The 15,736-nt window shown below is 44.0% G+C and overlaps 1 protein-coding gene across 2 annotated transcripts; it reads left to right on the top strand.

Moving 5' to 3' along the window:
• Nucleotides 1-723: 723 nt before the first annotated feature.
• Nucleotides 724-3,966, top strand: LOC6600239 (nuclear distribution protein nudE homolog). Of its 2 annotated transcripts, none has more exons than XM_026993267.1 (7): nucleotides 724-863; nucleotides 1,279-1,579; nucleotides 1,647-1,800; nucleotides 1,881-2,154; nucleotides 2,218-2,481; nucleotides 2,887-2,978; nucleotides 3,141-3,524. In XM_026993267.1, the coding sequence occupies exons 2-7, from the start codon at nucleotides 1,500-1,502 to the stop codon at nucleotides 3,423-3,425; spliced, it is 1,149 nt and encodes a 382-aa protein (XP_026849068.1). In that variant the 5' UTR covers nucleotides 724-863; nucleotides 1,279-1,499; the 3' UTR covers nucleotides 3,426-3,524. The 2 variants fall into 2 exon arrangements, with proteins under 2 accessions (XP_026849068.1, XP_026849069.1); XM_026993268.1 differs by lacking the exon at nucleotides 3,141-3,524 and adding an exon at nucleotides 3,607-3,966 and having other exon boundaries at nucleotides 742-863.
• The last annotated feature ends 11,770 nt before the right edge of the window (nucleotides 3,967-15,736 follow it).

Raw genomic sequence — 15,736 nt, 5'->3', positions numbered from 1 at the left:
TGGTGCACACAAAACAGTCCCAAGAATTGTGTTTTTTTTTTTATTACAATCAATATATGTACTTAATGGCCTAACAAAACAGAGACCCTACAATTAATGGCTCATTGCCCTGTATGGAATGCATTATTATATAGAAGGTAAATGCAATAACCAAAAAACTAGTTCGTCACCAGCTCAGATCGGAACCAAAACAACTCTCGCTGCGGCACGTTGATAAATCAAATGGCCGAAAATATTAATAAATCAAACATAATTCACTGCAATAACACAGAACAACTTAATGAAACAGTGAACAGCAACAGCGATGAGACCAGCAGCTCCGGTGACATCGAAAATAGTAGATACGGGAAACTACGTCGCAGATCCGTGCGCAGCTTTTCCTACCACTATCAAGCTCTACCCATGCGTGTTGTGGGGGATCAGTCTGCTTCCATTTCGGGATATTCAAGCTCTGCCCGGGATATAACATTAGGCCCCGCTCACATCATTGAAGACAGTTCGGAATCCGAGTTTCACATATCCGACACGAGCAACGAAGAACCGGCGAACAAATCAATTAAATTTGTTGGTCGTCCACTGGGAAAAACTGATTTGGACTTTATCAAAAAGCAATACAAACGTAAAAAACGACCAAAAAAGAAAATATACAAAGAATAAGCAACGCAAAAGGAAACCACCACATTTGAAACTGAAATGTGCGCGCAGGGCTGGCAAATGAGGTTTGTCGTGCGTTGCACAACACTGCTTCAGGCCCAGGGTTGGTTGGTGCATTTTGGAGTAGTGGTCAATTTTTACGAGCATAACTATTTACACGATTTTATGTAAATAAAACAAATTAAACGTAGGAAAATTAAGTGCAAAGTGTAAGTAAAGCCTCTCAGCTGCCATAGGATATAAGATATAATTAAATGCTGTCCGAACAACGGCTTAAATGGCCTCCCAAAATCTTTGATGATTTCATTTTCACACTGCGCGTTGTTGTATTGGAAACTTCGTCGTAGCTTTGCTTGATGCTGTTGCTATTGTTGTTGCTGTTGTACCCACGGCTGCTGTTGCTGCTGCTACTGCTGGGCGCCGACGTCAACAGACACAGCGACGCTCAAAATGTTTGTTTAGTGGAGGGCAAAGCATGGTTCGTTCGTTTGCGTTTATCTGCCTGCCATTTAGGGCACCAGCCAACAACTAAAACAGCACAGCGCCAGTCGTAGCCAGAGCCACAGCGGTAGCGAAAACGTCGAGAACACCTGTTCCTAATTGATTTTTCCCATTTGCCTACAGATCATTTCATCCGACTTCAAATTCAACAACTGTGTTCTGGCATTTTTAATCAGATGAATTAAAAAGGAATTAGCTGCAAAACATGTTCCCCTCTTAGACCAACCATAGCCCTAGTATTGATTAGAATTTTTAAGTAAAAAGTATTCGAACGAACGAATTTGCAAGCCGATTTTGGCCACCGACAAGTACACACCATAAAATCCGCAGACAAATCAGGAGATATGGACGCCCCACCAATGTTCAACAGCGTCGAGGATGAGTGCAGATATTGGAAAGAACGCTCCAAACAATACCATAAAGAGTAAGTACATCCATATTTAGTCCACGGTAAGAGCCACATTAATCAATTACATGTCCACCGATTACAGATGGACAGACGTGAAACAGGAGTACGATGAGTTTGTCGAACAGTCACGCGAAATGGAAATAGAAATGGACGCCACTCTGGAGCAAAAACAGAGTATTATCAAAGATCTCAGAGCCAGGCTTAATATGTTTGAGAAAGAAAACGATTCCCTTAAGGTAAAGTATAACTGAATGTATGATGGCGATTGTATCCTGTAGACTCCACAACCTTTAATAATAATATTCACTTTACGCAGCTGAAGCTGGACTCAAACTGCATTGATATGTCCAATATGGAGAAGCAGTTGGACACAGTGAAAAAGGAGCGCGACTCCATGAAGGTATACCTGCGGCAACTGGAGCAGAAAAACGACGACCTGGAGCGTGCCCACCGCATACTCAACGAAAGCATAGAGAACTTTGAAAAGATGTTGGATCAAGCATATGAGAAGAATGCTCTGCTCGAGTTGGAGGTGGATGAAAAGGGTCTGCTGCAAGAGAAGCTGCAACGGCTAATGGATGAGACGCGAGGTGAGACGAGAGGCATAACGCAGACAGACTGCAGGCTCTGGACTACATTTCCATCTGTTACAGATCTCAAACAAGAGCTCAATGTGAAGACACGCTACACGCCAGCGAATGGCACGAGCAACACCGCAGCAGTAGGCACCACCGCGGCCAACAGCACCATGAACTCATCCGCCTCTTTACCTAATGGCATTTTGGCCAACGGCGATGTGACGCCGCCACATGTCGACAACACCGCTGCTACAAAAGTCACCAGCGTCAGTGTTAGCGCTCTCAACGGCAGTTTAGTTAACAATAAAAACGAATATAATCAGCAAAATTCGCTTAAAAGTAAGATACTTCTTTCCTTAAAGCGTACCAAACGCGTCTTCAAGTTATCCAAATCGAGTCGCCATATCAAGCTTATGAAATAGTTACGCCTTCCATTTTGAATTTAATTGTGATTATCGTTTTATGTTCCATTACATTATAATTTATTGTTTCATTTTTATTTACCAATCGTACACAAAAACACATTTTGTTTATTTTGTTAGCACGTTTAAGTTCCTTTTTTATTTGTAATTGTATAGTAAATAATTAAAATTAAGACTCCAATCAAATGTAACGAAAGTTTGCGACATTTCTTGTAGGCAAATTGTGCGTTTTGTGTGCGTCTGTAGCTCCTAGTTGACCAACTAACCGAACCGCTGTATTACTATTAACTAACCTGCTGTGTATGTGTGCTTCCTCTTGCAGATCCCGAGAACCTTATCAATGGCAATTCCATGAATGCCAGCTCCCGCACAACGGCGCTCAACATTGTGGCCGACATGTTAAGAAAACTAAACGTAAGTCCCTCCAAAACCAAATACCAATAACTGATATCAACCACTATCACACATCACACTAATATAGCATGCCCTTAGAGTCTTCTCCATTTTCTGTTCTATTATTTCCATCCTTTGCACTCTTTCCCCGCCTGGTTTAAATGTTTTTCCATATGTTTTTAGTGGGATAAGGCCTTGTTATGTCCTGAATGCGAAAAGTTTCGCTGCATTTGCGAGCGCCCGTCCACGCTCCAGTCGCCGCCGCCGCCATCGGCCAGCGACTCGAGCCTGTTTCGTCGTGCCTTTGGCGGCAGCAGCGGCTCCGTTGTGACAAGCGCCCAGACCACGCCCGTCAGCGATGGCGGCTGTTCGAGCAGCAGCTCTAGCAGTCTGAACCTAGGCACAAACATTTTCAAACGCTTTGCCGAACGCATGCGCAACTCTACGGACGCAGAGCTACCGCTCTGACATAGCGCATCGAATTTAAGGCTACTTTTAAGTGCTCGACGCTTGCATTTATTAATTGCTTTGGTTAATAAATACAAACTATTTTTTTTACCTTACGGACATCTTTTGTTTTGTTGTTACTGTAATTGCTTGGTGATTGTCCCACATTGGCTAACACTCTGCCCATTCTGTTGTCTTGCAGGCGATGGAGACGAAGCTGAAGACATATCGCGAGCATGCACCGCCCATGCAGCCGCGCCAAAGATCCTCCCAACAACCGAACCATCCGGGAATGGCTGGTCTGGCCTGCCTCTCGCTCGATGCGGAATAGTCCCAGCCACCATCAGCATCACAATCACCGATGAATATCACCATCCACCTCCAGTCCAGAGTTTAGTGGGAAATATATTGTTCAGTTGGCTTTACGTTTACGTTACGTTAATGTTATCGTTGGCAATTATTTTGTACCCGCTGCCGCCGCTTCGTTTATTATTTATTTCACATAACTTGACTTGTAAAAATTCGAAATTACACAACAACTGATGTTGTCTTTTCAAGCCCATCAACCTATAGAATGCCTTAGTACGAATTAAGAATAAACAGTATACTTAAGCTAGGTCCGGTTCGGTTCCCTCTTTGAGTTGGTGTTCCACGCGAAGGCATACAATGTGTTTAGATAATAAGATGATGAAAGATGAAAGGTATCCCCACAGGCCCACGAGGAATAAGAAGCTCTGTCCAAGTATTATGCTTCATGTGGACAACGATAACAAAAAAACCCGAAACAACAAATACTCGTAGCGTTTAGGAAAAAAGACAAACCACAACCCCCTTCTGACTAGACACGGCTTCGTTGCTTGTGGTAGCATCCCGGCTGCTTCTGGTTCCTGGCTGTGTCGCCGAAACATTAATTATCTTATACTATAGTTATATCTATCCCAGAGCTATTTTCTGTTTATATTTACGAGCGAATATAAATGTGTAAAAGGGCAAAAATCTGTTAAAAGCAAATGTATAAAAATAACAATACACAAACCACAAATCCAACGAACATGCTAATGTACACAAATAAAGATGATTCTAATTAGTTTTAATAGAAGTTCCATGGCCAGATGCATTTCCCTTTATGCGCATTTCAATGTCAATGTCAACGTTGTCAAAAGTTTTAATTGCCTTGTTCCACCATGCTCATGTGTAATTAATTAATTTAGGTTCATATCGCAAGGTGGACGGAGCGGTGCGTCAATACCTATGCCAAGGCCAAACGGATGCGCCCGCTCCCACAACCGAAAGCTGCCCCACGAGATAGAGAGAGAGAGAAAGCTTTTGAAGGGGAAATAACCCATTGGTATTTTAGTACACATTTTTGGTGCGGGTTGGCGCAGCTTTACCCCAGGAAATTATGCTGTGAGCGGAGTGTGGGCATCCTTTGCCGACCTTGCTGGCGGGAAGGTCCGTCAGTGGTAAGCTAATAAAAGTGCTGTGGTTTGAATAAGTAAGCACGGGTTAGCGTCGAGTGCTGGTATTAAGTGAGTCGAGAAATCTGCAGAACGGAGCTGCGGATGAAATGAGGGCCGGACGACTAGCGGCGAGACAACAGATGCAAAACAAAAAAAAATCTTACAAGCTTTTATCATACGCACGCACAGCACTTACCAGCCACGGACAAGTGTTGTTGGAGCAACAGGAGCTGCTGCCTGAGTGCATTGTTTGCCCTGGACCAGGATAGGGCAGTGTCGGGGGAGCGGATTCCCAGGGTAAGCGGATTGGGAATGGCACAATGCAATTGCTGTTTGAAATAAAAGTGAACAGGCACAAAGCCAGGATTGCGCTGCCCTGCGCTCCTTGCGTAGGAGTGAGCGTTGAAGGCTGTCGTGGTCCTGGCCCTTTTGTTGCGCGCTTTTTCAAGACCGTTGCGCTGCGTTGCTTGTGTGGGACTGAGCGCTGAAGGCTGTCGTGGTCCTGTCCCTGCTGTTGCGCGTTTCTCCAAGAGCAAATTAAGGAGTTCGTCTTCTTTTTTACCAGCCGCTGTCGCTTGATGGACTCCCACAGGAAGCGGCGATCCCTGGCAGCTAATTAGCTAGTCACGCGCATAAAACCTGCCTCTTCCACAAAAGACAGCAATCAGACCAGAACCACGACACAAGCATCGCAATAAGCGGGTCAAACACCATCGCGAAACAGCCACTCAGTCGGGTCGGAAAACAAACGCCATTGTTCTGCCATAAAGCGGGCGAACGAGCTCGTAAAAAACTGTAGCAAAACAGTGGCTTAAAGAGGAAGCTCTTGAAAGACCACGAAACAGGGTGTACTTTGGTACTCGTCCCGATTTAAATGATTTTCTTTTGAGCCTGTTTCGCGCCCATTTGTGTGATCAATATAAATATGGCGATATCGGTATTGCATATTAAAAACGATATGACGATACTCGTCGAATGCATCGATTTTTGTCCGATATTTGAAAAAATATTTTCTCATCTACTATTCATCGAGGTGATTGCTTTTGAGCGCTATATGTACTTATTAATATAGAGCTGATTGATATTCATGCTAATTCATGGCAATCCCATATTTATAAAGATACGATATCTTCGATATTCTGTGTGATATTTTTTTCAATATCAATATCGATCTTTTCTTGACGATACCCATTTGTATTGTTACGCCATCCCTGGTATATGAAAGCGATATATAGGATACACGATCAGCTGCAGCAGCATGCACCTGTACTCCATCATGAGTAAGAATACTAATAAGATTGAAACGAAAGAGAAAGTGAAACGAGAAAACGAACCTACCCGCTTGTAAAGTTTTGAAAGTTTTCGCTCGGGTAAGTGACTCTTTCTGAAGAAAATACTGTAATACTGGATTATTTCAGTCTGTAACTACAGTAATTTAAGCCTAGTCTCCTACGATTTATTTTGATTAAGCAAGCAATGCATAATTTCTGATTCGATTTGTCTAGGGAATTCTATATGAGCCTACTCTTTAGAGTACATTTTCAGTTAATTTGAGAAGCAATCCAATTCCCCTCTCTTTTAGACCCTGCATCCACCGCGTAACACACAGCATTTTCGGCATTTATGCTCTTTAAATATTTAAAATACGCGGCGCGACGTCGTAATGTAGGATGGCCCACAAACGGAAATAATGATGAGGTGTGCGTCTGCGTGTGTGTTGTTCGACTGTGTGTGTTTGCGTGTGTATGCTTGTACAGGCCTTTGTTTCTGTTGCTTTGGTTGAAGAGGGCGTCCGAGGGCCATGACTATCGTGGCCGTCCTGCCATGCTCCCGTGTGGCCGTGTGTCCTGTCCTCTGCCTAAACATCAAACAAAATCGATATGTGGGTGGGTGGTGTGCGAGTATATGATTTTTGGCATAAACAAGCAACAAGCGGGGCCCCACCAGACGCACACATACTCGCAGTAGACGTACGTAAACCTAGCCAGGGGGCCCGTTTACAGGTTTGGTCCTTGCTTTGTTTGAACGCCGCAGGAGGCTCATTTTTAGTAATGAGTTTGTCTATCTGCAGAGGATGAGCAAATAGGGACCTGGACCCTGCCGGGGCTTTCACTAGCTCCTGGATGGCTGCAACAGTAAGCGGATGGAGATGGTCTGTCTATCTTTGGCTATGAGGTTGAATTTTGGATGAGCTTTGAGTAAACACCAAGGCCAGATAACAATGGAGGAAAGGAAACCGAACGGATCTTTGATTTTTCAGGATTCGTTCTTTAAGTTTTTAGTTCTACTGCCTGTAAATAAGTCTCCTAAAAGGTTAAGCAAAGCTTTCTTGTTAAACTCTGATCAATTCCCAAAAGAAAATATTTTGGAATGTAAGGGTATAGAAAAATCAACAATTTGCTTCAAGACAGGAATAAATATGTATGGTATATGTATATGTACAGAAAGGAAGCACACACATACTTCTGGCCAAATGTCCTAAGGGTCGTGTCGATGCTTGTTAGGAACTGTCTTCCCGTCGCTGTCGTTGCTGTTTCTGTTGCTGTTGCCGTCTTCCTGTTGCCATCTTCCGGTTGCCATTATATTGAACATTTGCTATAAATAATTTGGTCTCGATTTGAAGTGTGAGCGGTAATGAAATTCACTTGATTATCCCCTGATTGCCCCCCCCCCGGTACGAGGAACTGCACTGGAAGGGATCTGTGTGCTGCACTGAAGCCGAATCATCAATCAGCTGCGCTTTTAATTAGAACTGACTATGGTCCTCCACGCATCCTCTTCTCCATCTGCGGACCCCGACCGCAGCTCAAGTGCACATCATTAGGACACATTTAGAGATTTAATTAAATCGAGTCGAATTGGATTCGATTGACCTTTAGCCGTTCGATTCGTTTGATGGCATAGAATCCCCTTTGGTTTCCGATTGCTTCTGTGATGTGGCGTCTGGTTCCAACAGCGCTTATGTACTTTTAATTAGGTTCAGATAATAAATATGGAAAGTTTCCTTCTAGATCTATGACTAAATGGTGCATTTGAGTGGCCTGCACTTAAATTAATTGAATCACCTTTCTGTTCCACCTTCACCTTCACCTTCCATCACTTGGATGTGTACTACTCGTAGATATGTACCTACATATGAGGCACATATATATTTCGCTGTTGCGCTGAATGAATTGCTGTCTGTGGCCTTATAAAATGGCCAGCGAAATGTGCCAGAACCCATGTGTAAACTGTTTTTTATGACACCGTCGAGATGCGCACCCAAAGAATACACCCGCCCATCCTGCCATCCATGCATGGCATGACACCTTTGTGCCGCTCTCTGCGTCTGTTTAGAGTAAGCCTAATGGCCAAATGGCCATTGTCTGCGGCGGCTCCCATTCTGATTTATGCTCCCACACACACACACATGCACAAAAAAGGGAACAGGCTCGAATATGACATAGTACGCCTGTGCTCTCGAAATCTCTGAGGTCCATTTTTACAGCTCGACCTGGTTTCGGATTTCGTTCCCTTAATGCCCACCAGTTGGCGGATCATATAAATCATGCAAATGTTTCATTTCTCCAGTACAAAAGGCCATGACAATTGATGGAGAATATCTTGCATCGATATTCTGACATTTTTACTGAATACACGCCGAGGTAAAATGTGCAACTTCAATGTAGTTTTTGGATCTAGTTCTAGGAAAAATCTTCAATCATGCTGTTATTCCCAAGACTTGTATTTCATAAGGGAAATATTACAATATTTCTTAGTCATGAAAGCCTGCTCCCTGTGTCTAGATTTAGATCTTCTCAGTGTATAAAGCAAGGACGCTCCTCATGCAAAACTGAATCATAATTCACTTTATATGATACTCTGCACCATAAACCATACATTTCGGGGGCTGCTGAAAGTCAATTTTTGAATAACGAAAAACTTTTTACGGGTATATAAACGAGGGCCTGACTGCTGCCTGCCCGTTTGGCAGCCTTGAGACCATGGGGGCGGATGGGACCATGGATGATGATGATGGAAGCGCGGCCGGTGTCCCTGATCCAATGTAAGCGTAGACCAATTAAGCGTAAACAAATTTGTTACTGTGGAAATATGAGAACCACTAGTTGCTCTGCCCACTCCGCAGCAGTCCATTCCATTGGATACCCAATTCGTCGGGCAACCCTCCACCAACTTTGACATTGACAAAAGTGCGGTGGTGGTGGCGGTGGCGGTGGCGGTGGCAGAGGCGGAGGGAGGACTGCTGCTTCCAGCTCTGCTCCTCATACGCTTCAACGCATCTAACCCGCCTCCAGTGTGCACGAACTCTCGTCCCACAGCTGCCGCCCATTGCATGCAAATATTTTTTGGGCTATTGATACGCACATACATGTGTACGTGGTGCGTACTCATGTGTCGCAAGGTGTCAAGGGATGCGTACAAGGATGACCCTGATGGCCCAACAAACTGTTGCTCTGAAGGCTCCCAGGGTAGGCAATGGGTGGATGGATATGGATGGTATTTTAGCACACGCCAGGGACATTTTCCCCAGGCTCACAGGCAGACAGACAAGAATCGAGGGAATTTCCCCTGCGCGCAACAGTCTTTTTATTCCGCCCAATCCCACCTCCACCCGCTGGGTGCTCTGGGGGTGTGGGAGCAACTTCGTGCTGCCGCCGAACTCCGTTTGTGAGTCTACCGTTTTCTCCAGCTCCAGCTCCAGCTCCAGCTCCTGCTTCACGGAGACTACTCCTTCAGTCTTCTTGGGGACTTGGCAGTGTGTGCACGTGTCTAACGTAAAGAATTTCGTGTTGTTCAGCTTAGAGAGTCTTAGAGATTCGAGTCTCCTGTAGAGTGTACACCCAATACCCATCATATTTGGCGAAGTTTCTGTCTTGTTTTTTTTTTGTGCCTCTGCTCTGTCTGGTTCAGTGTTTCAATTTCCAGCCACGCTAAAAGATGTAAGTATGACAATTTATTGCCCCGCTGCTTTATGATTTTTCTGCGGGCTGGCGGGGGTCCCCCACGCTTTGTGTACGCCACGACGTGTGAATCCTAGTGTTAAGAGGATTACAATGTTTCCAGTAATTACTAACGGTGTAAGTGTGGGTGTGGGTGTCGGTGGGGGTATGGGTGTGAGTTTGTTTGCTGATTCCATAAAACTGCTGTATGGGGAATTAACTTTGTTTCGATCTAATCACGTCAGAATCCGACTTAACAGGAGAGCCGGAGCAGGAGGAGCACCCGGAGGAGCAGTGGGGAAAATATAAACTGTTTTTGCCATTTAGTTTTTAGTGTAATTCCCCACTCTCTGATATTTGTACGTTTTGTATATATTTATGCGAGAACACACACATAACCCATACTGTCATCTGCCCTCGAGATACACTTAATCCGACATTTACAATTTTTGCTTAAGGATTTATTTATGGATTCAATATGTGTACAACGCTTACATTTCCGTTGCCCTGCAGGATGAGTGGAGGGACTCCCGTGTGTGTGTGTGTGCCTGTACCTTTTAGAATACGTCTTCAATGCCTTGAATCCAGCATACCAATCCCTGGCAAAGGCACATTTGCATGCGCGCAGGAGAAGAAGCTGCTTTGAATACACTTATTTTCAATTTAATACTTTTTTCTTTTTATAACTCATTTTGCGATGCACATATGATACACAGCAGCACATTACAGGAAAAGGCATCAGCAGCAGCTGCAGAACCCAGTACAATGGCAGTTTTCGTAGGACGCTTGTGAGAGTGAGAGTAGATAGAACTAAATAGAGTGTGCCTGACAGGATAGGTTTGAACAGCAGACGGAGGCTCAGTCAGCAAGCTGCAAAAGAAAGTGTGTGAGCAAATGCGAAATGCACAATTTTTCAACAACTCGAAAGTCCTCATTCCAAATAAAGATTATATTTTCTATCTTTGCATACCCTTCATTTGCACAAGCCGAAGCTCAACGGGGGAGTGCAGCACCTATGCTCACATTTGAATGGAAAGCTGGTAAACAGTGGGGAAAGCCCTACGAAGCGGCAGGTCCTTTGGCTTTTGACTTAATTAATTGACTTCGACGAGTGCTCTGCTTTGTTTTAGGACTTCAACTTACCTTGCCATATGGAAAGCGCTGGCAAGTTATGATTTCGCTGGCATTGACTTTGATATAGAGGTATCGATAAGCCAGTGTTGACTTTATTTTTGCTTCCGTTTATTCCTGGAATTCATAATTGTAGATTCATCATATAACAAAAAGAATTCCATGTAGCAGATGAATCATTGCATGGTCGTTGGCTATTTTGGAACACAGTTCTGAGAATTCGCTAGAGCTGATCGATTGGGCAAGGTAATACCAGTGAAATTTAGCCAATAGCCGTTAGTGCCAATTAAAAGCATTTAAATTGAGAATATTTGAGCAGTAAACATTTAACATTTAACATTTGGGTAATGCGCCACGCAAATGTTTTCAAATCTGGCAGCCCACAATTATTTATGGCCCGAAACTGTCAATTGGCTTAAAAGCCAGAAAGATAGATGAGCTACGAGCAAGTTGCGGCTGTCTCCTCTCCCTGTCCCTGTCCCTGCCTCCTTTAAACAGAAATCCTCGTAGGAGGCAGCTGAAGGACTCCCATTATAAGAAGCAAACATTGAGGTACATTTCTGTTTACTCAGATATGTCATGTCCTTGGTATGGTATGGGAGCTTTGAGAGCATATTGGAACCATTTATCATGCCATTCAAAATGGCAAATAAATAGAATTTATTTGTGTTTTTTTTTGCTCCTGTACTTTTTCGAGTATGCAAAAGCATGTTTATTTATGTAAACAGTGGAACGACAACAATAAATTATTTGTGTACAATGCGGCACAATTGTCACTTGCCTCGGAGTCATGCCACAAATGAATTGTGCGTCAACAATTTGTATGCTTCGATTTGGCCCCGGGTCAAAATTTATTGTGTCGGCAACTCCGAGAGATTTTCCTTATTTTTCCCATTGATTTCATTAGTCCACTCGCTATTTATAGAAAGTTCAACACATCAGAGACTATATATACTCGCATATAAAGTCGCATGGTGTCTTTTGGTCTCTCTGGCAAGCACGGTGACAACGGATACTTAGCTCTCTTGTTGCTCCTGCTGCACGCCCCCGCAACCGCCTTCGCATCCGCCTTCTTTTGTTTTTGGATGGCAGAGTGGAGAGCAGTGCAAACATGGGCCAACAAGTGTGTGCGAGGAAAATAACTAAAAATGTGGCAACAAAATCGATATGGAAACTCTACATCATGTATAAAGTTGTTGCTACATAAATATCAAATATGCAAATATTTACCCGGCTGCCACCTGAAATGCTTTTCACCTTCTCTTCCTGTGAAAATGTTGGGAAATTTGACGTGTTGTGGGGGACTGAGCGGGGGGGGGGGGGGGGGGGGGGGGGGCTCGATTTGCCTGGCAATATGCAAAATCTCCAAAGGAGCAGCACCACCGTTGCCAGCCAGTTAGCCCCGTCAGCCACCGAATAGCTGTCACCTTGGAGCTCCAGCACCCACTTGTCCCGCACCCCTATAAGCATAACTCCCCCCCCATACATGTAGTATATGGTAGCGTTAATAACGCCAGGCAGTCAGCAAGTGAAGAAGGAACGAAAAGATCAAAAGCTTTAACACGCCACCGTAAGCATGTGCAAATATGTATTTCAGTTGATTTTATTCTTTATTTTTATTTTCATCTTATTTTGTACGTTCCGTGCAAATTTCCCCTTCGCCGGGCCACAAATAATACAAAAAAAAAAAAAAAGAAACAACAAAAAAAGTAATACTGTATGCGTTGGAGATGAGCCTAAAAAGTCCCTTAATGCCAGAAACACAGCCAGACAAGAGGTGGGCTTTTTGTTGGGTCTCGGAGTGGGTGCTTGGAGTCGGTCTGGGTCCAGGGTTCAGAAGGGACAGGCGGCCAACCGTGCTGTCATTTTTTCCTGTCCTGTTGCGCTCCGTTCTCGAGGGCTCCTTGGACGGCCGTTGGGCCCTCTGCTTTTGGGTCGTTTTTCGTTTAACGTTCGGTCTATACCTGCAGCTGTTTATCATAATTTTGTTGATTTGCTGTCTGCTAAAAGTAACAATAATAATCACAACAACAACAACAACAACAGCAACAAGAAAAACAACAACAAAAAGAGACGGCGGCAAAATCAAAATAAAATAAAAAAAAGACGAAAAAGGACTGTCCGCCCCGGAAAGTATGCTACGAAAAAGTTTCTTCCAACAAAGGCACACCCGAAAACGAAAGGAAAGCGGAAAAGGAGGAAGAAGAAGAAGTAGACAAGCAAAAAAAAAGGGAGAAAACTTTTGCAAGTGAATTTGAATGCTGAAAACTTGTATTAGCGACAACAAAAGGTGGGGGAACAGTAAACTCAGTTTCACATCAGGCTTCAGGCATGATGCCCTTAAAAGGTGAGAAATTAAAAGAATCAATTTGAAAAATTGTCCACTACGAGAAACGCTCGATTCGCTTCGGTTTCGATCAGCTATTCAGCGTTAGCAGATATCAGGCTAAGCCACACGTCACCTGTATTCTTGATAATATTCGAAATAGTTGTCACATTTTGCAAATAGAATAAGAACAAAAAACGCTTCACAAAAGCGACTAAATAATGAACTATAGAATAGCTAATGTGAAATATTTTTGAAATTCTGTTACTTAGAAAAAGCGCAGAATTCAAAGTGCTAATCGCATAATGTAAATGTCATTGCTGACGCACTTTATCGTGTCAATCCTTTGCCCAGTGAGCCCCCTCTCCTCCCACATAATCTATTTTGATGCGCGATATAAATAGATTTGAGCTCGAGCAGAAATCGAAGTCAATTTGTTGCTAAAATTAAAGGCAAACTGAAAGCTAATCGTGTTGAACTTTACCAAACGAGGGTATATACACGGAGATAGCAGCTGTATGTGAATGTATGTATATTTCTGTTTAGAGTAACGTAAAGTTGGTTTTTTTTTTTGGCTGACCAGCCGTATGCGTCATGTCAAATGGGTCGCAACGCTTCTCATAACTTTTCGGCAATGGCCTGCCTCTTGGTCCTTGGCCCTGTCCTTGGCGGCATTTTATAATGAATTGTTGTCACAATATAATGTGCCCATTGTTGTTGGCTGGCTGCTGTGTGTGTGTGTGTGTGTGTGTGTGTGTGTGGGTGTGTGGCAATTTAGTAAAATATTCAATTGCCTTTTGGCCGACTTGCGCTCAGCAAGGGAAGGCAAATGACCGAGCCAGACCGGTCCCGTCTCCATCTCCATCTCCGGGCTCCTTCTCCGGCCTTTGGGCTGCCAATTAAAAACATGGCGTCATGGCAACATCAACTGCTAACGGCACACGGATGGATCAGGAGCAGGAGCAGAAGCAGAAGGAGGAGAGCAGAACCAGAGCACGAGCACGCAAATGTTTATTAGCCGCAAAACGTTGCTCATTAAAAAAGTTCGTCACGGGCCTCAAGGCTAACTGAACTGGCCGTGGGATCGCTCTGCCTGATTAAAACTTTTTCTAATTCCCAACCACACTCCCGGCTCCCACCGTTTTACCGTTCCACCATTCCACCATTCCACTTTCGCCATTTTCCCCCCACGACTGACGTTTCCGTGGGACTGCCAAGTTGGCTTTAAAGTTTGCTTAGTTGACGGTTTAAACTCGTTCGCTGACAGGCGAGAGCCTAATTATGCTGCCCGTCGCCATCGCCATTGCCATCATCATCATAATCATCGTTATCATTACCATTAACATCATTATGGTTGTCTTCAGTGTTTTTTTGTTGTTGTTTTTTGGGAAGGTGGGGGGGGCAGGGGTGACCAGATGTTGCAGCGCCTGGCCGCCGGCATTTGCTTTGATCTTTCGGTCCTGATTATATGGCAACGATTTGTGTCCTTTTTTATTTGTTTTCCCAGTGCTCAGTCCTGTGTATATATATGTGTGTGTGTGTGTGTGTGTGTGAGTGAGTCGACTAACACGGATTGGATCCTTTTGCACAGGCCAATGCCTTTTATGACTTCATTCCTCTTCCTGCTTGGAGTGGAAGCATTGCCCAGTGCCTGAATGGGGATGGAGTACTCGCTCAGGACACACACAGTCATATCATAACCAATGGCCATGTTAATACAGGAACGTGATGGTCACCGCTCATCACTTGACACTGCTGCACACTAATCATCGATGGAAGAGTCTGGGCCTCCGCCCAGAGGTCAGAGGTGGCCGGATGTGGGCGGTGATGGTGTGAAACTATAATCTAGCTCCATATCCGACACTCCTTTTGTGTATGTGTTTACGGGACGCTAGTGAGGTGTCAAATTGTGTATTCGAATGAGGGATACCTAATCTCCTACGCTATCAAAATAATCAAAACATCAATATACTGATTTGTATTCTATCATTAATTGATGCCTTTTTGGGATGCCACTCGGGTGTTTGGCGTTTCCAAATGAAATCAAAGATCACTTGCTTTCATAAATACTCGGACGATAGAATAAGTAAACATATTTCTGCCTCAGTGTTATTTTTGGTTTTTATCAGTAAAAAAAAAACATTCAAGCCTCAGAGACAGCCTGTCCTCGCACCTAGTGGGACTATCAGCAACAACGTGGATAACCTACATATATGTTACATGCATTTGTATACTCGGGTATACCGAGTATTCCGAGACACTCGACACATCATACAATCACCCAGGCTGAAGGCAGAGCGGAAGACACACGCAATCCCACAGACAAGACAAGGCTGCGATGTGGCAGGCATCCCAGTGCCCTGTTGCAATGTCCCATTAAACTAATGTGTGTATATGGGGCACATATACGAGTACATGTTGTAGGAGTACTGGCCCGAGTATGCACGCCCTAGACAGTCTGGGAGTATGCATTGC

Source organism: Drosophila persimilis, unplaced genomic scaffold (assembly GCF_003286085.1).
Source record: "Drosophila persimilis strain 14011-0111.01,24,50 unplaced genomic scaffold, DperRS2 tig00000824-arrow-arrow-pilon, whole genome shotgun sequence".
Lineage (NCBI taxonomy): Eukaryota > Metazoa > Arthropoda > Insecta > Diptera > Drosophilidae > Drosophila > Drosophila persimilis.
This window is presented reverse-complemented; position numbering and strand designations above follow the sequence as displayed.